Here is a 19785-nt window from a genome sequence, read left to right on the forward strand (position 1 = left end):
AGGGGAGGGAGAATAGCCTGTATTCCGGTCCAGCAAGCGTGGTCTGTCTTTCACTTTAAAAGGTCCGGATCCTTCTGGTCATCTGATTCAGGTCAAGCAGGACTTTGCATTGCCAACAGCCAGCGGATCCCAGCGGAGCAGCTCCCAGCGCCTGCTGCTACCCCCCAGGAGGGAGGCGGGATGCTCTTTCAATCCCTGGAGGATTGAGAGGTAAAATATCTCCAGCTCGATTTCTCCTTCTGGTTTGCTTTCCTCACGGGGGGTTAATGAAGCCACTAAGATTTGTAGAGGTTGTGGAAGGCGGATGGTGGCACTGACTCCCAGGCCATGCCACGGGTTTGCCGCTGTGCCCCCAGGCATGGTTAATGCACACCCTGCGCCTGCAGCCCCGAAGAGCCCAAACAGCTGGGATGCTCCAGCCTGGAGAGCGATGCTGTTGCCCTGAGGAATGACGTGCAGGTGGCCAGGCAGGGAGGGGGGTGAATGGAGGGAGCAGGGAGGCCACGGCTGGAGTTGCCCAATGCATGAGGCCATGATGCAAGGGGGGAAGGCAGGGGAGCATGCTTTGCATCTGCCACAGCTCTCATCCCCTTCTCTCTCTGCCTGTGCCCTGCCTGCAGGCTGGCCCCTGTCCCGGTGGTGTCCCATCCATGGACCACCTCCCAGCATGAGCGCCGATGCTGAGCAGCTCCCAGCAGGGGCCCAGGCGGCCAGCGTGCCCCTCTGGACCGTATCCAGCTGGGCCGCCTCTGAGGTTCCCCCCAACACCAGCGTGGCTGTGGGGGAGGTCGGCCGGCAGCAGGGGCAGGTGGAGTGGGGCAGCAAGGTGGGTGAGATCGCAGGCATGGTGGTGATCCAGTGCATCTACGCCCTGGTGTGCCTGCTGGGGCTGCTGGGCAACTCCCTGGTGATCTTTGTCATCCTGCGCTATGCCAAGATGAAGACAGCCACCAACATCTACCTGCTCAACTTGGCCATTGCTGATGAACTCTTCATGCTCAGCATCCCCTTCGTGGCCACGTCGGCTGCCCTGCACCACTGGCCCTTCGGCCGGGCCCTGTGCCGCACTGTGCTGGGTGTTGACGGGCTCAACATGTTCACCAGTGTCTTCTGCTTGACCGTCCTCAGCCTGGACCGCTATATCGCGGTGGTGCACCCACTGCGGGCAGCCACCTACCGCCGTCCTCGGGTGGCCAAGATGGTCAACGGGGGCGTGTGGCTCCTCTCCTTGCTGGTGGCTTCACCCATCCCTATCTTTGCTGGTACGGCAACCACCCGCGATGGCCAAGCAGTAGCCTGCAACCTCCTGTGGCCAAGCCCGGCCTGGTCGGCCGCTTTTGTGGTCTACACCACCTTGTTGGGCTTCTTGCTGCCGGTGTTGGCCATGGGGCTGTGCTACCTGCTGATCGTGGGCAAGATGCGGGCAGTGGCACAGCGGGTGGGCTGGCAGCAGCGCCGGCGATCCGAGGGCAAACTGACGCGCTTGGTGCTGATGGTGGTTGCCATGTTCGTGGTCTGCTGGATGCCCTTCTACGTGGTGCAGCTGGTCAACCTCCTGCTGCCCGGCCGCCTGGATGCCACTGTCAACAATGCCTCCCTTATCCTCAGCTACTCCAACAGCTGCGCCAACCCCATCCTCTACGGCTTCCTCTCCGAAAATTTCCGGCACTCATTCCATGGCGTGCTGCGCCGCTGCCTTGACGCCAGCCTCTGCTGCTGCCATGCTGGGGAAGGGGCCACTGAGGAGGAGGAGGAGGAGGAAGAGCCCCTTGACTACTGTGCCACTCCCCGGGGGGATGACAAAGGCAAGGGCTGCATATGCCCACCTCTGCCCTGCCAGCAGGAACCCGTGCATCCTGAGCCCTGCTGCAAGCCTGGACCCCTCCTCACAAAGACCACCACCTTCTAGCGTATCCCCATGCCTCACTGGCCCCTGGCAGGCATCTGCACCAGGCACCAGCAAATGGGACCCCGGTTGGAGACGGGACAAACTGCCGTGCTCCACACCACCAGTCCTCACTTGTGCTGTGCAGTTCAACAAAATAAAAAGCCATAAGACTGGCCTGTGATACAGTTAATTACGTTGACTGAGTAATTATTGTCGTTAGCTTTGGCAGCGAGAAGCCTCCGCTGGGATCAGGGACTGTGAGGATTTCAAAATTCATTAGTGTGCAGTCACTAGCCCCAGGGCAAGTGCCCCTCCAGAATAATAAAACTACAAACCTTCCCATTCCTTCCCAAGACACGCTCTGAAAGATGGAGAAAAGCCCTAAAGCCTATCAGCCCTGCTCCTCCTACAACAGAGTGAGGGGATAGGACTGGACTGGACTTCTACATCAGCTCTGCAGGGCACTGGGAGCACAGGATTAATCTGGTCCTTTTGGGTTCCTCTTACGTTAAAAAAAAAAAAAAAAGAAAAAAAAAGGTTTCTGAGTAACTGAGGTCAGAGCTTGAGGCTGCACAAACTGAGTCTCAGCAGGAGCCAGCAAGTCCCAAACCTCCCTTCAGCTCATGGGGAAAGGAAAAAATGTAGGTCCCACCAATAAACCTCCCCTGCTCCCCCAAATTCCCAGGCAAAGGGATTTTAGCACACACAGGACCAAAACTGTATTTTCCACAAGAAAACCCAGGAGAACTGAATCCCGTTGTCTTTGCCATAGGTAAACATCACCTCTGGTGGTATCTGAGACACATACCCAGCAAAACTTCAGCTGAGGAACAGCGCTGGGGCCACACGGGCTTGGCCACACAGAGGTAGCATTAAATTAGCCATTTCTAGCTTATTTGGTTTCAACTTTGTCCTTTTAATGTTATTCTTATTCTCAGTTATTTATGGCTCATTCCTTCTATTTTAACCACGCTGGTGAAATAACCAGCAGGGCAATGGTTTCAGCCTGATGCTCCGCTAACAGTCCACAGCGGTTTGTGACTTCTGGAGCTCTGTCTGTGAGAGGGGCCGGTGTTCAGTGAGGAAAACCAGTCATTTTAGGGAAGGGGAGAAAGAATATTTCATTAGCAGCTTTCTATAAACCAGACTGTAAAAGCTTTATTGGTCTACACACAAAATCACCATGTGATTGTGCATTGCATAGGGTATACTTCCAATAAATAAATATTTACAAATGTGTCGGGTGTATAAAACAGTGGGTTGGACCATTTACATTAGGAAAGCAATGGTTCATACAATACATACCTTTTTATTTTCCTTGGAGGCTGCAACATAGCACTATCATATCGGGGGGGGGGGGGGCAGAAATGCTGCGTGACAGCAAGCTCACTTAGCAGGTAAGGGGGAATGCGGGGGAACACAACCCACCCCAAGCTCTGCAGCCGCTCTGCAGCACCCAACCCTCCCAAGCTCTGACCCTAGGCTCGCAAAACTTCCTGCGGGAAAAGCCAAGCACTGCTGCAGGCTGATATTTTACAGGCATAAAGCTGTCAGCACCCGCTCCGCTGCTTGCCCCGTGCCTGCACCAACAGCCGTCAGCTTTACCCCACCACGGCAGCCAGAGCAGGACCACCCCCAGCCCTGCCAGCTCTGCCCAGCAGTATGCTGGCTTTGTAGAGCTGCCCCTTGTACCCCCACTGAACAATGGAGCTGGAAAAAAGATGAGTAAAATACTTTTCCAGATTTCCCCCGTTTGTGGCTAGAAAGTAAGGAGCAGGCTGGATCCTGCCCCCTTGGGAAAGTTTTGCCATGAGTTTGAACATGGATTAAACTCAGCCCTGGACAAGACCAAAGAAAAAAACCAGGAAAAATCCAGGTGGACAGGAGAGGTCGGTTAAGCCAGTTTGTAAAAAGAAAAAAACCCAAACAACTAAACCATTTAACCCAACAATGGCAGAAAATCATGGAAGAAATTGTGTGGGGAAGGCAAGGCTCTCCAGTGCTGCAAACGACCTTTCCTACCATGGAAAAAATTATCCTGGTGTTCTTGGTATCCCTGTTTAACCTCCACACCCCAGAAAAAAAGCCCCAAAATGGTACGAGGGAATAGAAAGCAGGCATTTCAGCCTTCACATGGTGATGCTCAGTCGAGTCCTCACTGTCGCTAGTGATTTAAGGTGAAAAGTGCTCAGCTGTCAGAGGTGAGAGGCGAAAGATGCAGATGGGGGGGAACAAAACTGAGATTTCTGCCGATGAGGCAGAAGGGGGCATAGGAGCGAGGCAAAGTGCTGACCACAAGATCTTTACTTCTTGCATCACCCATCAGTTTAAAAATACTAAACCAAACCCAGACAAAGGCAGGAACATCTCAGCTCCTCACCACCCCAGGAAAACCATCATCTCCAACCTAGCGGCACGCTTCACAGCCAAGGGAAGCAAGATTTGGAGCCAGGCGACCTGTGTTCCACAGTCCTTCCAGCCGTGACAGGCGTGGTCTCGTCCCATGGCCGATGTGTATTTAAACAGTCAGTTCCAGATGGAGACATCCCTCCTGTAACACATGCACGGTTTTTCCTCAAAGCCCCCCCAGCTGCCGGCTCGGGAAAAGGGAAGCCGAACACCCGCTGCTGCCTGTGAAGGGAGCAGAAATGGAACAGCACTCCATGCCTTCCACCTTCCCTGCTCTCTGGCACGAGTATTGCAAGAGCCAGCTGGAAAGAAGTGAGTACTTTTGGAAGTGGGGCTGATCACAGCTTTTCCCAAATTCTCTTTATCATTAAAAAATTGCAGCAGGGGCGGGGGGAGTAAATGTTACCCAGTTCTGTCCACCTCCCTCTCTCTGTCCTGCTCCGTTTCCCTACAGTTTCTGGCCAGAGACGGCACACCTCGAGGTGATCGGCTGAAGTCCCATCTCCTTTTCGTGGGGGCCACTGTATTTGTAATCCATGGTGGAGGGGGGTCTGCAGCTCTTCTTCGCCAGGTGGTACCCCAGGGCTAGCAGGGCCAGTGCTGCAGAGAGGGCACCCATGGTGATACCCACCAGTGCACCAGGATGCAGGTGCGCTGCCTTCGGTGGGGTCCGGCTGGGGATGGGTGTCTGAGGTCTGGGCCTGAAATCCCCCGAGTACTCTCCCTCCCAGTCCTCTGTGATTTTGACACAGTCATTCTCGTTGACGAGCTGGTAGCCGGCGTAGCAGTGGCACTCATAGCCACCAGGGTGGTTGGTGCAGTTGTGTTGGCAGTAGTTCATGTTGCACTCATCGATGTCCATGCAGACCTGCCCGCTGTTGGCATCATCCAGCACAAAGCCCTCGGGGCATTCACAGGACAGGGTGTTTGTGTCGCATTGGGCCGGGCATTGGCTGTGGTTGCAGTGCAGCAGGCAGCGAGTGGGCATTTGCGGGTGGACAGCATAGCCGGGGAAGCAGCCGCAGCGGTACCCATGGGGAACGTCCTCACATTGCTGCTCGCAGGGTGCCTCATAGCAGCGGGAGACAGGCCGGCAGCTCCCCTCCAGCATCTTGTAGCCACGGTAGCAGTGGCACTCAAAGCCGCCCTCGGTGTTCACGCAGACTTGTTCACACAGCCTCGGAAAGACGGCACAGTCGTCGTCATCCTCGCAGCTGGTGCCATCGGCGGCCAGCCGGTAGCCCGATTCGCACATGCAGAGGAAACTGGTGCCATTGACAATGCAGTGGTGCTGGCAGGGTGCGCCAGCACAGGGCGAGCTGCAGCTGCGCCCGTCTGGGTCCAGCAGCTTGCCATCGGGGCAGGAGCAGCGTGGCTGGCCGCCCTCCTCACCACACATCCCCTCGCAGCCCCCGTTGGCCAGGAGGCAGGGCCAAGCGCCAGGGCCATCATGTTCCCAGCGCAGCACCCCGCTTTCCCTGTCCTTGTCGCATCGAAGCTCCAGCCCTATTGCCGGGATGGTGGCAATGCTGCAGGGTGGCAGCACCAGAAAGTCCCCGCCGCGGGCGCCGAAGGGGGTGGCGTAGGTGATGGGCAGCCCCTCGGCAGGAGGCAGGCGAGGGCAGCTGCCGGCATAGTTGTACTCGCAGAGGAAGCCGTCGGCCGGTGCCTCGCACCGCTGTTCCTCCCAGCGCAGCTCCCGTGACACAGTCACGCACCGCTCCCCGCACCGCCGCCCCATCGACGGCGCCCAGTTGGAATAGTCGGTGCGGCCATCGCCTGTCACCCACTGGAAACCACGAAGGCGTTGGGCCGGTTCGGTGCAAGGAAGGGGCAAACGTAACCCAAGCCAAAGCCTCCCACTCCGGTTCTGCACCAGCAAAGCGATAGCGTCCTCCGCCACGGTGGAACGGACGGTCATCAGGTGCCCGCCGCCTCCTTTGCATACTTCGCTCGCCTCCGCGAAGGGCTTGGCCGACCAGAAGATGCTGAAGCAATCGTGCTCCAGGCACTGAGCACCCGAGGGGGCGGCCGGCTCCGGCTCCCCCCCCAGCCCCAGCCCCAGCAGTAGCAGCAGCAGCAGCAGCAGCGGCGGCGGTGGCGGCGGCGGCAGCAGCAGCAGGAGCCGCCGCATGGCGGGCGGCGGAGGGGCCGGCCGGTGCAGCAAATCTCTGGCATATCGTCCCTCTCCTCGCCCGATTTATAAGAGCTCCGGCCCTCCCCGCCGCAGGAAGGAAGCGCCTCCGGGGACGGGCCGCCGCCGCCGCCGCCGCTGATTGCGGCGGGGAAGGGAGGGAGGCGGCCCCGGCGGCGGGTAAATCCCGGGTAAATCCTGCCCCTCCAGCCCGTTCCCCTCCGCTTTCCTTCTGCCGGCTCCTCCCCGCCGAGGTGGGGGCTGGTCCCGGGTCCGGCGGCGGGGCAGGGAGCGCCCGGAGCGGGGATGCTCCCACGCCGGTGCCGGGCTGGGAGGAGCGGGGCTGGAAAACGAAGCAGAACGGGGAGGGGGGGGGAGATGAAAGTGCCCCGGGTACCCCGTGGGATGCTCTAAGGACGGCTCTCCTGGCGCCTGGGGCAGCCTGGGGCCGTGGGCTGCACAGAGGTGGGAAAAATAGGTTTTCTTCTCGTGCAAAGTGGGAGCAAGCACTGGAGGAATGGGGACTTGATGAAGGGCAGCTCAGCAGCGAAATCAGCCCGCTGGGTTCCTCACCCCGGTTGTAAGGCTGAATGCCTTGGTACATTATCAGGGTTACCGCTGTCATCACTATCCCAAAGCCTACACAGCCCCCCCAAAGCCGATGTGAGACAGCGATGGCAGCAGCTCCAATGGCAGCCCCACAAGCCATCCCCACTCAGGATGCCCCATCATGACCTGATCTGTGGCCCGCTGGTCCCTACCAGCCTAAACACCACGCTCATCCACTGCCTCTCCAAGCTTCAGCATCCTGATCTCACACTTCAGCTGTTCCTGAGGGAGGCTGCTACTCAGCTGTGGACCATGCAGGACCACAAGGCAGCCAGGATCAGGGGCTACAGGGTGGGTGCCTGCCTGCCCCTTGGCCTCTTCCCATCACTTGCTTTTCTCAGAGGGCACAGCAGGGTCCCCAAGAGATGGTGGCACCATGCAGGGTGATGTTGGGAGGCTGCAGTGGGCACCTGCATGGCCAGGAAGAAGTGCCCATTGCTCAGATGTCTGCCACCCGTAGCCACGGCAGCTCTCAGTGCTCATCTGTGCATTAAAGATGCGCTGGACTGAAGGCAGGAGTCAGGCTGTTAGCCCTTCTAGGACAAAGTCAGGCTCTAAAAGGAATAAAACTGTGGGTTTTTCAAAGAGGAAAGAGATTCTGAGATGTCCCCAGGGATTTACCGATTTTTGCTATAGCAGCGAGGTATTTGGGAGAGCCCTTCCCTGTGCTTGAAGGCTGCGGTGTTAACAGCAATGAACGACCATCTCTGTGTGCCTTCTGACTTGCAAACCAGCAAAGCAGTTCCAGAAGATTTGAGGTAAGATTTGAGGAAAAAAGTGGGATTTCCCCTGAGCTTTGCAAATCAGACCCTAGTTATGTGTATAAATAGGGCTGGCATGGTCTTGCTCATGAAATTAGAGCAAAACAGCGTGGAGAGGCTGGCAGCATGCTGTGCCCTGCTTTGGGACAGCATCCTGGATCCTCTGCTGCCAGAGCAGCGCAGGGATTGCTGGGACTGAGCCGTGGAAGAGCAGTCCTATCCCCAGGGCTCCTACCCAGCCCAAGGGGGGACTCTGACTCCCCTTCCCAGCGGGCATCCCCGCTGCTGTTTTCTGAACAGCTGTACCCTTTCCATGGGTTTATCTTTGCAGGATCCGCCTCTGCTGTCAGAACATGGCCAAGAGCAAAATAAAAATGAAAAGCAAACATCCAAAGCTTCATCACTCAAAGGAAAGGGTATTTGACCCTTTTTTTTTTTTCAATTTTCAGAGGGTATTTTTACCAGAAGACTCAGTCGCTGCAATTAGCCCTCAGGACCCCTGCAGAGCAGCAAATCCCGATTTCCTTGCTTCGCTCACTGCAAGGATGTTACTTTATTGAACTCTGACCGTTTGTCTTGTCCTCTTCCAGCACTGTGCGGTTCACACAGCTCATATGGGGCTGTGGAGAAAAGGAACAATGGGGAAAAGAGGAGGAGGAGTAGTAATAATAATCATCATCATCATCATCCCACACCAAACAAGCCATGCTGTTCAGTAGCTGCAAAGCTAGCCTGATGGAAACCGGAGCAGAGGAGCTCATGCTCTTTATCTGCAGCCTTTTCCCCTGCCTGCCTTTGGCCTCTTTCACATCTTCATCCATCGCCTCCCTGCAAAGGGGAATGTCAAGGAAATGCCATTTTCTGCTCAAACTGCAGGAGGAGTGATGGAAAGCTTCAGAGGGAGAGTTTTCAGAAGGAAAGCAGCAAAAGAAGGGGGGAAAGGTCAGGACAAACAACAATAAAAGAAAGAAGGCCATGTAATGGGTGGAAAAGAAAAAACGTCCAATAGATTTCTGTTCTTTTTATAAGAAGTAATTATAAAAACAGATAAAAATTTCCTTTTCAAGGCTGCATGATGAGAAATATTCCAGAAATTTTCAGGAAAAAATAATGATTTCTCAGATCATTACACCGATGTCCTCATCCCACCAACAGTCTCTTGTCAGTAGAAGGGAAAGATCATCAGGGCAGGAGAAATGAGGTTGATCATGTTTTAATAACTCTTTTTATTATTCCGATGATCTTTTCCCTCTGTTGCCTCAAAGCAATGACAGGCATTGGCTGATGTGGCCGTGATGGGCTGACTCACAGATACAGCAATGCCCTTCCTGCTGACATACTGCTTTTCCTTTATAAAAGCTGATTAATCATGCCCCTCCACACCACAAAGTTCTTGCAAGACATTACCGGCTGTCCATTGAGATAACAGGAGGGAGACCTTGCACTTTCCTTCGGTCTGACTCATCTGAAATGGCATTGTCACCCTTCGGCCAGAGGAATGCTGATAGCGGGTATTTTGAATAGTTCTTTTGACCTGCGGTTATGGGGGTATGCGTCATGGATTTTTCTTTGTTTGGTTGCTGAATTTTGGAAATAAGGTTCCTAATGTCAGAATGCTGACAATTATACACTATTCAATATAACGTAATGTAATATAATTTAATATAATGTAACATCATGTAATGTAATATTATGTAATATAATATAATAAATACAATTGATTATATTAATAGAATTACTATACTATAATATAACATAACAATATAGTCTGAAATTTTTATGTCAAGATTAAAAAAAATTAAAAGCAGACCATTAAGTAGCACATACATGCTTTCCATCTATGCCTAACAGGCAAGCGATCCCACTTGGGATCATTAACACCGCACAGGGGTCCCTTCTCCCTGATTTGGGTGATCTGCTTGGGGTTTTGGGGTGCTCACCAGCTGCATACAAACCGTGTTCCTGTGGGAATCCCTCACAGAAAAGGCAAATTTGCCTGCGCTTGATCAGATGCAAGGAGAAAAATATCTCAAGGCCAGGAAGCGCCAGACAAATAAATACATCCAAAAATAAGACTTAACACCGGGCCAGGCACCCAGACAAGGTAGGGACCTGCAAGGGGGCGCCACTGCACAGCCACACTGAGGATGCTTAATTGGCCGCATATTAATTAAGAGCACTACTTAGGGCGGTTTTGCCTGGAGGGAGTTTTGTTTGCAGTGGCTTTGGAGAAGGCAGGGCTGGGGAGGTTACGCCAGGTGGTGAATGAGTCTTCTTTCTTGTGAAAACTGGGAAAATAAGTTTTCTCACAGATGCCCTCGCGTCTCCATCGTTTGTTATAGCCACAGTTTTCAGTCCAGGTGGAGAAAACACAATGTGAGAGCAGTGGTAGGGCTGAGCTCAGTCTTGCAAGCATGCCTGGTACTTTTTTTCCCCTCTGGCTCATAGTTTTCTCTTAATTCTTGGACTAAAACCAGGGAAAGCAGCCGGTGCTGTTTCCCACAGGGATGAAAGCCTCCAGAGGCTGGGTGTTTCTGATATCTGGCATGGCAAGTGTGTGATTTCTCCTCCTACCATCACCTGGTGACCTGCCTTTACACCCTGTCCTACCCCCGTGCCCCTGCCCCAAGCTCAGCATAGCTGAATTAATCAGTATTTTCTGGAAGTGATGGCTCAGGTGTACCAAATTTACAGGGGACAGAGAGGCTAGACAAACCTTGTCAGGACCCCAGCAGGGAAAATATTGGAAATTTTGGTTATTTGGGGGCATTAGACTCTTATCCTTCTCCATGAGCTCTTGCAGCATCTCCAAAACTTGCACTTGCCCAGTAGCTTGAGGCACTTGAGGTTGAATTTTCCCTTAAGAAAGCCAAAGAATCTTCCCTGAGCCGCAGGCTGGCTCTGTCCCTCTGTCACGTTGTCACCGGCAATGCTCAAATCTGCTCAGCAAGACATGAGCTTCATTTAGCAGCCTTGAAAGGGCTTGGGAGAGCCAAATGCCACGAAATATTTAAAAAGATAAAAATAATAAGAAGAGGAAATGAGCAGACATTTAAAGCATTTGTTTTTGCAGTGGCTGACTCTTTGTGGGATGTGAAGGAAGGAGCATGGTATTTTGTAGATTATACTTTAACATTAGTCAGTACCTTTTCTCTGAATTCTTCTGGTGGAGGCTGTTTCCTTGCAGCACCTTTCCCAGAAGTGGGGAAAAATTACATCCCAGGAGATGGCTGAATTATTACGTTACACTCCTTCACTTTAGTTTATCAGGTTAGCCGTGAGGCTCTTTCTGGGGGAGCGCCATCCAACGTGCCCCAACCTCAGCAGGGCAAAATAAATAGGATTAGAGAGAACAGCATGGCAGTATCTCACCATGCTCCAGCTGGGAGCAATGTTCCTGATAGGACAGAGCCACCGCCTCACCCTCAGCCTCTCCTTGCGCTTGGCAGGAACCCCCCAGCTCTCTGTACAGACTGCTGGCAAATTTTGCGTGGCTGGTGCCTTATCCCCAAGGGTGCTTCCCAGGGCGGGCAGAACGACTCTGGGAATGCTCTTTGTACTTTGACGCGTGGAGGCACCACACATCCATGATGAGATGTAGCGTACCTTATTTTTTTTTTTAGGTTTTTCTTGTTTTTCAACACTCTTTAGGGCAAATGTCAATGACTGATAGAACACATTAATGCCATTGCAAGCACAGGCAATACAAGTGGGGTTTTGTGTCATAGAGGGTTTTCCCCCATCTTTGTGACCTTTTCCCTTTAAGGATAGCCTTCCTTTGGTGGTGCATGTTGTGGAGGCAGCTCCAGCTACTGGTGATCCTGCATTTTGAATTATTCAAGTGACTTCTGTGCCCGTTTGCTGACCAGAGCCAGAAAAGCAAATCCCTGCCCTCATAGAGAGCTACGTTGAAATCAGTGGGATTGCTGGTGAGCTTAGGGCCTTGCTGGTGGGCTTAGGACCTTGTTCATGGGCTTAGGACCTGCTCATGGGCTTAGGACCCAACCGAGGTCATCCCAGTGTCCACCACCCCATGGCCTTGGTAGGTATGAGGTGAACGGCCCTCTCTCAGGACAGCAGTGCCTATGAAAGGCTGAGACCCCGCTGACTTCACTACAGGCAGGATGAGCACTGATAGAGGATTTGTTTACACCGTCCATCACTGAAGGAAATGCAAGGATTACATGTACCAAATCAATAGGTTTTGATATTGCATATATTTATTAAAACCCACTGAAGATGCATTCTGTTTAGATTTTATTGGTGTTTCATCAGAAAAGCAACATATAATGTTATTCAACACGTGCGATAACCTTATTCTTTGAGTTGAAGGCAACTGCAAGCCTGTGGTGCTGTGCCACTGCCGTGCGGATGACAAAATAAAATTCAGTCCTGATGTGCCATTTCCACAAATGATGAGGTGTGTCTTAATTCTGGACCATAAAAATAAAACACTTACTTCATTACAAACCAGTTGATATGTACAAAGCATTTCAGATGTGTCGGCTAGCCCATCCTGCAATGGTGACAGCAGGACAGTTATAGGTCTTGCTTATAACGGCACCTCATTTGTACTGTAGGAACGGGGAGCAGAGGTAGCTGCCCCGGGTACCATAGTAAAACTCCCTTGGGCCGGGATGAACATCCCATCTCCTCTGACTGTAAGACACAGTATCAAGCTATCTGGTCCTGTTCCTATTTGCTTTAGCCCATGGGATTCACCAGGCCCTGGATAACTCCCCAACAAGGACACGGATCAAAATGTTCCTGATAGGTTTGTGGAAGGAATAAAGGGAGACACAAGATAATCCAGGTGTAATTGCACCAGGGTGAAGGATGCTACATCAGGAAATATTCCACTAGAGAGAATCCAAACTAAACCTAGTCACAAATTAGTGTCTTCCCTAGGCTGGACCCACTGCCATACTCCATTGGTAATAGAGTACACATACAGGAATACACAAAGGTCGTGACAGAAATCATGATTATAGTTTTCACTGAGGAATTTCTGGAATAAATAACACCTCTCAGATTTGTACCAGCCCTGACCCCACACTTACATTTCCTTTTCCCTTTTTCATAGTGGAATAAGCATTATATACAACAGTTCATTGATACCTTAACTGAAAAATAAGGCAGAAAACCTCCTGAGACTGTTAACATCTGGAAAATGCCTCAGCTTTCGATAAAGCAAACAAAGTAGTCCCTGCAATGTGAGGCACGTCGCTGTCACTGCCTGTTCCCCATACAGACCCTGAGTTGGCATAGCCTGATGGCGTAGGAATGATTTTAGGTATGCAGGTTGTCCCACTGATTCCAGTAGGATTATTTGTTTGCTTAATTTATTCATGTATTCAAAATGTTTTTCTGACTTGTCATAACACAGACAGAGTATGAGTTTTCTGCAGGACTTCCAAGAATGCTGCTGGTGCATTCACTGCTTCTCCCAGCCACTGCATGGAGAAAAGGAAGCATGGACACAACATTACAAACATTTCTATCAGCTACATTTTCCTGTGTTGTTTTGCCTTTTTTTTTTTTTTTTTTTTTAATTTTACAATGGAGAAATGAAAACAGAAAAAAACAGCAGGAAAGGGTTTTCCTCCACACATGGAAGAACAGGATGCAGGTCACTGCCTACAGCAAACTCCTTTGTCTTCAGTTCCCATTTCTGTAGCAATTAAGCCTCAAATATACAATAAAACCAGCAAAAACTTCAGGAAATGTATGTACCCTTCAATTCACATGCCTGTTCTTTTCTAGCACCTTTTTGCCTTGTAGAGAGCATGGGTAAATACTGAAGCTAGCTTGATGGGAAGCAGGAATGGCCCCTGTGCCCCTTAGTTTTTTGGGGAGGATTCACGCTGAAAGAGCTCATTGTCAGGAGTGGCTGAGTATACACAGCTCTCTGAAGTTAGGTACCAGGGAAGGACTGGGGAGCAACTTCGCCCTGAGAAAGCATTTGCTTTGAAGGGGATTTGAAAGTTTTATATACAATAATTAGCAAATATACAACATCCAGTGTATTCTTTACAGGGGGAGGAATGGAAAATGCACGCAGCCTGGACCCCTGGCAGTCAGGAAGGGGTCCTACCCAAAAAGTATGATCCAACAGGAAAACTCTGGTCTCTCATCCGGCTGCATTTGAAGGAGAGCATTGTTTTCTGTGTTTTGCAAGTGGTTTTAAATGGAATACACTGGAAACAGGCAGGCAGTTTTTCTAAACATAGTTTTTCATACCTTTTTACCATATATTCTCTGCCTTGGCCCCTTGGCTACAAGGCCAAGGGGACCAGCTTTCCCCATGTTGTGCACCTCCTGCACACGAGGGATAGGTTAAGGTTATGTCCATGCAGGGCTCGATGCCTTGGGGGGAACATCACTGTCTCACAGCTCCAAACCCAGTGCAATCAGGGCTGGGGAGCCGCAGGGGTGATAGCTCCACCAGCCTTGCCATGTCTGCTCCCCTGGAGAAGCTCTCTGCTGATGCAGTTTTAAAAAGGCTTATTCAGTTACCTCTGATGTGATAACATTTTTACAAAAAAAAATCCAACAAATACACAACACCTGCTTGTGGCTGCAGAGACCAGTTCTTGCCCCGGCAAAACATGTAAGAATTTCAACAAGAACAAGTTGAAACCAAGGGTTGAATGCAGGCTGCCTGCTGCCAGGCAGGCGAGGGGGGAGGACTAGCATTGCTTTTGGGATGGCAAAAGACTGGGGGTGCTGCAGGGAAAGGGCAGCTTTTGCATGTCAGCGTTTCAAATACAGGTAGGGGAGACCAAATGAGAAAGGAAATCAACAGTTTTCCTTTAGGAAGATAAATCAATACTTCTAATTTGCTGAGGTTCTGCAGAGTTGAGGAGCAGCCCCGGCAGGTGGCTTCAACCTCATCCTGTCCCAAACTTGCAGCACTGTCCCTGTTAACCCTTCCCTCAGAGGAGCGGCAGCTGCTTCATAAACCACAGGACTGATTTGGGGCTGCCTTCCCACCCAGCGCTGAGACCTGCCTTTGGGGGGATGGGGGGAGATCAGCTCCTGCTTTGCACAGAACCCCAGGACAGGCTCTCGGACATGCAAAACCATGTTGAATAAGACCCCCCACCCCACCTTTTATTTTTCTTTTTTAATTTGCAAAACCCCTCTCTGCCTCCCCCCTGGCTGCCCCAGGTGCTGTTACCTGCGCTCGCCGCCCACCCCATGGCTCTCCGGCTGCTCAGGCACCCAGCAGTAGTTGTCCGCCGCGTTTTTGGCCGGCCGTTTCTCCTGTTTGGCCGTCCTCCTCCTGAAGGCCAGCAGGGCCAGAGCGAAGGCCATCAGTAGCAGGATGACTACCAGGCTGCCCAGGATGTAGTAGAGGAGCAGCCTGGGGCCATCAGTGCTGTGCTCGGGGCCAGGTGCTGACCCTACTGCTGTGGGGGCTGGCGGCGTTGCCCCAGCGGGGATTCCCAGGGTCTGGGGGATGCCCATGGTCCATGGTGCACCCGTGGTCTGGAGGACGCCTGTGGTCCGCAGGGTGCCTGTGGTCTGTGGGATGCCCGTGGTCCGCAGGGTGCTGTTGGGTGCCCCTGCAGGCTCCTCTTCAGGGGTGGGTGCGGCGCGGCAGCCACGTCCATCCTCCTCCGGGAGGAAGCCAGACGGGCAGAGGCACTCAAAGCTGCCAGGCAGGTTGCGGCAGGGCCCAGGGCAGGGGTCCCGCAGGCACTCATCCACGTCCAGGCAGGCATCGCCACTGCTGGGCTGGCGCTGGTAGCCGGGCCGGCAGGCGCAGTGGAAGGAGCCAGGGACGTTGAGGCAGAGCTGGGGGCAAATGCTGGGCTGGGCGCACTCATCCTCATCACGGCAGTGGCGGCCACCTGGCTCTATCAGCCGGTAGCCAGGCTGGCAGAGACAGACAAAGCTGCCAGCCGTGTTGTGGCACTCATGCTGGCATGGCCCGGCCAGGCACTCGTCCACGTCCAGGCATCGTCGGCCATCGGGTGCCAGAGCATAGCCAGCCTCGCAGCCACACTCGAAGCCACCAGGCTGGGTCCGGCAGGTCCCCTGGCAGGGGCTGGGATGGCAGGCATCCTCAGGCAGGCAGGAGGTCATGTCAGGTGCCAGGATGTAGCCGGGATGGCAGTCGCAGCGTGGGCGCTCCCCTGGTGCCTCAAGGCAACGGTGCTGGCACCCTCCGTTGCGGTGGGCACAGTCGGTGGGGCAGAGGGGCCCGGGGGGGTGCCAGGCAAAGCCGCCTCCCTCCAGAGGCCCCTTGCAGAGGGCAAAGGCCGGACCCTCACCCACCTCGCAGTCAGCCTCTGCCAGTGTGCCGAAAGGGGCCGCCGCCAGCTGGCGACTATGCACCCCAAAGGGGGTGGTGTAGCTGACCCGTCCGGGCCCAGCCAGTGGCAGGGGCCCACACATCCCCTGGAAGCTGAACTTGCAAAGGAAAGCAGGCAGCAGGGTCCGACATGGGCTATCGGCCCAGCCAGCGATGCTGGAGGGCCCGGCCGGCCGCAGACTGACACAGCGGGCGCTCAGGCAGGTGACGGTGGGCTTGGACAGCCAAGCCGAGTAGTTACCGGCCTCCCCGCCAGCCACCCAGGTGAAGCCCCGCAGAGTTTCCTGAGGCTGGACGCACTGGCCCCGTGACAGCGACAGCCCGATCCAGGCCGGACCCAGCCAGCCAGCTGCCGCCAGCAGCTCCCGCAGCCGCTCAGCCTCAGCAGCGCTGCGTACCGGAGCCAGGTTACCACCGTTGTGCTGGCAGCGTTCCTGGGCATCGTTCCAGCCCAGCTCAGCCCGGTGCAGGGTGTAGCAGGCAGTGCCAGCGCAGACCACCTCGGCATCCTCCCCACCAGATCCCCACACCAGCAGCAGCAGCAGCAGCAGAAGCAGCAGCCGGGCTATGGCCATCCTGCCGGCTGGACAGACGGAGGGATGGACGGAGAGAGTCGTCAGCCTCCAGCTCACATCCCCTCGTCCCGCTGAGCTCACCCTACGCGCATCCTGTGCTCCCGGGTCTCCTATTTATCACCGGAGGCTACGGCTTCCTGTAGCGTGGTCCGGCTTGCCGCTTGTTGGTGGCAGCGCAGGCAGTCGCCTCGCTGTCTTTCCCTTCCCCCTGGCGCAGCGGGCTCCTTGCTCCCATCCTAAGGCTTTGGCTGTGAAGGGGCTTGCTGTGCTTTGGCCAGCGGCGGTTTTCTGCAGGAGAAACTAGCTGGGTTCTTGCCTTATTTTTTTCTGTTTTTTGAGGGCTTGATCTGCTTGCTCATACAGCAGATGATTTTTCTAATGCCTAATAGGGCCTGATAGTTTTCAAGTATGTATTGCTAAACTGGGGGGGGGGGGGGGGGGGGGGGGGGGGGAAGCACCATGGGATCCCATGCTATCGGCCTCTAAAAGAAACTGAATATTTGGTGCGGTGTCTCATGCGCACACTACATTTCCAGTGCATTTTTCCCCTTCTTTGTGTGCTTTAAATAGATGGATAAGCCCTGAAATAGTAATTAGGTCGTGGGAAGGTCCAGGCTGCCAGGACGGAGCCAAGCTTGGCCGGTCTCCGGTACCGTCCGGAGCAAACCCTCCATGCCGAGGGAAGCGCTGACCAGACACTGCCCCAGCATCACGCGGGTGAGGGTTGATGCTGTGATGCTCCATGTTAATAACTCGCTAATCACTTGACCCCTATCCGGTGTAGTGCAGAGAATCAGCTGGGCTTGGCTGATGTCGGTGGCTTTGCAGAAGGCCACTCAAGAAAGGGCAAAGGTATTAATATAGCACACTGTAATGTTTAAACAAACAGTAACTCTGCAAAAGCCCCTAAAACGTCTCAAAGCAACTTCTCTGCAACAGTGTTTTAGGATCCAAAAGCATTTTAGCAGCCTGACTGAAATGTAAATATTTTTAAACATTTAAATTAAATATTTACCAGTGCAGAATTTGCTGTGGTTGTCTTTTTTCAGACCAGGAGATGCTAAGAAACATGGTGACTTCTTTTCTGCCCCAGCACTGCAGCGGGTGCGGGCACCGTTGAGTGCCGCAGCCATGCTCATAACCTGGCCGTGCACGCACGCAAACAGGCATTTTGCACATCTGAGCACTCCCTGGGCATGTCCCCCCTGGTTTGGACCCATTGTTTTTTATTTTACTGTAAAGCTGTCCTTTTCAAGTGGATTCCTGCCCACAGAGCAGTGTCTGCAGAGAGGTCAGGATGGTGACAGTGTTACAGAGGGTGAAGATTAATGGGCTGCCCTGGAGGAGGGAGGACCACAGGATGGTGTCTCCAGACGTGGTGGTCCTCACACTTTCAGCTTGCTGTTTGGAGACCCTTGGGTGAAGACAAGCAGGTAGAGTAGTTTGATGACACTTTTCACACATGTCAAGTAACGTGGGGCTGTTTATTTGCACAGTCATCAGAATACATGGCAGTGCAAGGGCAGGAGGGTAGCAAACGAGCAAAAAGCTAATGAGTTTTAAAAAAAGCTAATCCCAGTTCCCTCGCTGACAGTCCGCTCGCCCTTCGGCATCCCCAGGATCTCCTCCTGAGCTTCCCTTTTGCAGCAGCTAATTCAGATTTTAACCCCTTGACCTGCCAGTCTGTCTTATCTTTTCCTGCTTAGCAGGCATCCTCCATATCCATTAATTCAATGTTCATTCCAGTAATTTTCCTACTTGTTGATTTAACTGCTTTTTGTGTGCTGAGTTTGCTAAGTAATGCAATAGTGAGTGACAGCAATTCAACCGAGGAACCGAAACAAGAAACCCCCTTGTTCGCTTCCCTCCTTTACACCCTAAATATAGAAGTTTCCAAAAAATCCCAGTGCTGAAGACTACAGATTTCTGTTGTTCTTCCCCAGACCTGCTTATGTACAGTGCTCCTGGCAGAGCCCTGGTCGGTGGAATGTCCACTGGCCAGCAGCAGGGACTGGGGCTCGGTTTTGGGTCTTGGGACTGGTGCTGGATTTTGGGTCTTGGCACATCTGAAGGTTGCAAAGACCTTTGATGCAAAGGAGGAGGGGGCAGGAGCTGGAGCTCCTTCACTAACCTCTCCTGCATCCTCCAATTTGGCAAGCTACTGCATGGCACTGGCTTCACCAAAAAAAAAAGAAAAAGAGAGAAGCATCATTTGGGTGACATGGAGGTGTCACTCCTATCTGAGCTGAGAATAAAGCACAGGGATCCACAGCTAATACTCAAAACCAGAGCATTTTGGGTCAGTGGACACCTTGAAAAACTGCGTTGGGAGGAAAAAAATACTTTGATGCCATCTCAAATTGGTTTTATTCAGAATTTCCTACTGGAAGAAATGGGGGGAATTTTCTTTTGACTTACACAAAATAAGAGAGGTCAACAGAAAAGCATTTCTTTTCTGCTAAACTGGTACATGCCTTTGCTTTCATAAAAACACTGCTAGTCTTTTCTCTTTCCAGCTGAAATGGCCAGACAAGCTGAGTGCTCAACTGACAACTTCTTTCAGCAACCCTAATGAGCATTTTTTGTCCAGCCCAGTTCCATGGATAAAAAATGGCCATTTCTAACTACAGCTCCTCCAGACATTTCCATGCTGTGGTTATGGATAAAACCAAAAATACTTTAAAATAATTTCTTGGCACATACCTAAGAGGTCATACAAGCAGAGTAATAAATGAACAGCTGGTGATATTCTTCATTAGGATGTGTACAAGGTCTGATCAAGTAGAAGTCAGGGCTCCTGTCCCAGGAAAGAGGACTTCTTTTTCAAGACTGTGGTGTCAGATCCTTTTCTTTGATTTGTAAGAATATAGCTAACTTTTTCCAGTGGCGGTTTCCCCATCACCACCCCCAATAAATGTTTGAATGTTCCTGCTAGAGCTGTTTACAGGCTGGTTACAATTTCATGGATAGGAAACCTTTCCCCCCCACTACTTTTAGTGAGATCTTCATCTGCAAAGCTTATGCTAGTATTTTTATCCACAGTTTTGGCAGAGAGTAGTTTCTGGTAACTTAAAAACACATCATGCTTC

At 52.6% G+C, this 19785-nt stretch overlaps 3 protein-coding genes across 4 annotated transcripts; 1 reads left to right on the forward strand and 2 right to left on the reverse strand.

Moving 5' to 3' along the window:
* Positions 1-667: 667 nt before the first annotated feature.
* On the forward strand, positions 668-1909 carry SSTR4 (somatostatin receptor 4). The gene has a single exon (XM_009952461.1). It carries the CDS (start codon positions 668-670, stop codon positions 1907-1909), a length of 1242 nt encoding a protein of 413 aa, XP_009950763.1.
* Positions 1910-4745: 2836 nt separating this feature from the next.
* Positions 4746-6431, reverse strand: THBD (thrombomodulin). Its single transcript, XM_086460378.1, has one exon. The coding sequence runs from the start codon at positions 6429-6431 to the stop codon at positions 4746-4748; it is 1686 nt and encodes a 561-aa protein (XP_086316504.1).
* A 5614-nt stretch (positions 6432-12045) lies between these two features.
* On the reverse strand, positions 12046-16696 carry CD93 (CD93 molecule). 2 transcript variants are annotated; one of them, XM_086460760.1, is made up of 2 exons: positions 14982-16696; positions 12046-13254 (listed from the first exon to the last, which is right to left on the reverse strand). In XM_086460760.1, exons 1-2 carry the CDS (start codon positions 16694-16696, stop codon positions 13236-13238), a joined length of 1734 nt encoding a protein of 577 aa, XP_086316886.1. In that variant the 3' UTR covers positions 12046-13235. The 2 variants fall into 2 exon arrangements, with proteins under 2 accessions (XP_086316886.1, XP_086316887.1); XM_086460761.1 differs by lacking the exon at positions 12046-13254 and having other exon boundaries at positions 14978-16696.
* Between the last annotated feature and the right edge of the window lie 3089 nt (positions 16697-19785).

Source organism: Leptosomus discolor, chromosome 2 (genome assembly GCF_034619465.1).
Source record: "Leptosomus discolor isolate bLepDis1 chromosome 2, bLepDis1.hap2, whole genome shotgun sequence".
Taxonomy (NCBI): Eukaryota; Metazoa; Chordata; class Aves; order Leptosomiformes; family Leptosomidae; genus Leptosomus; species Leptosomus discolor.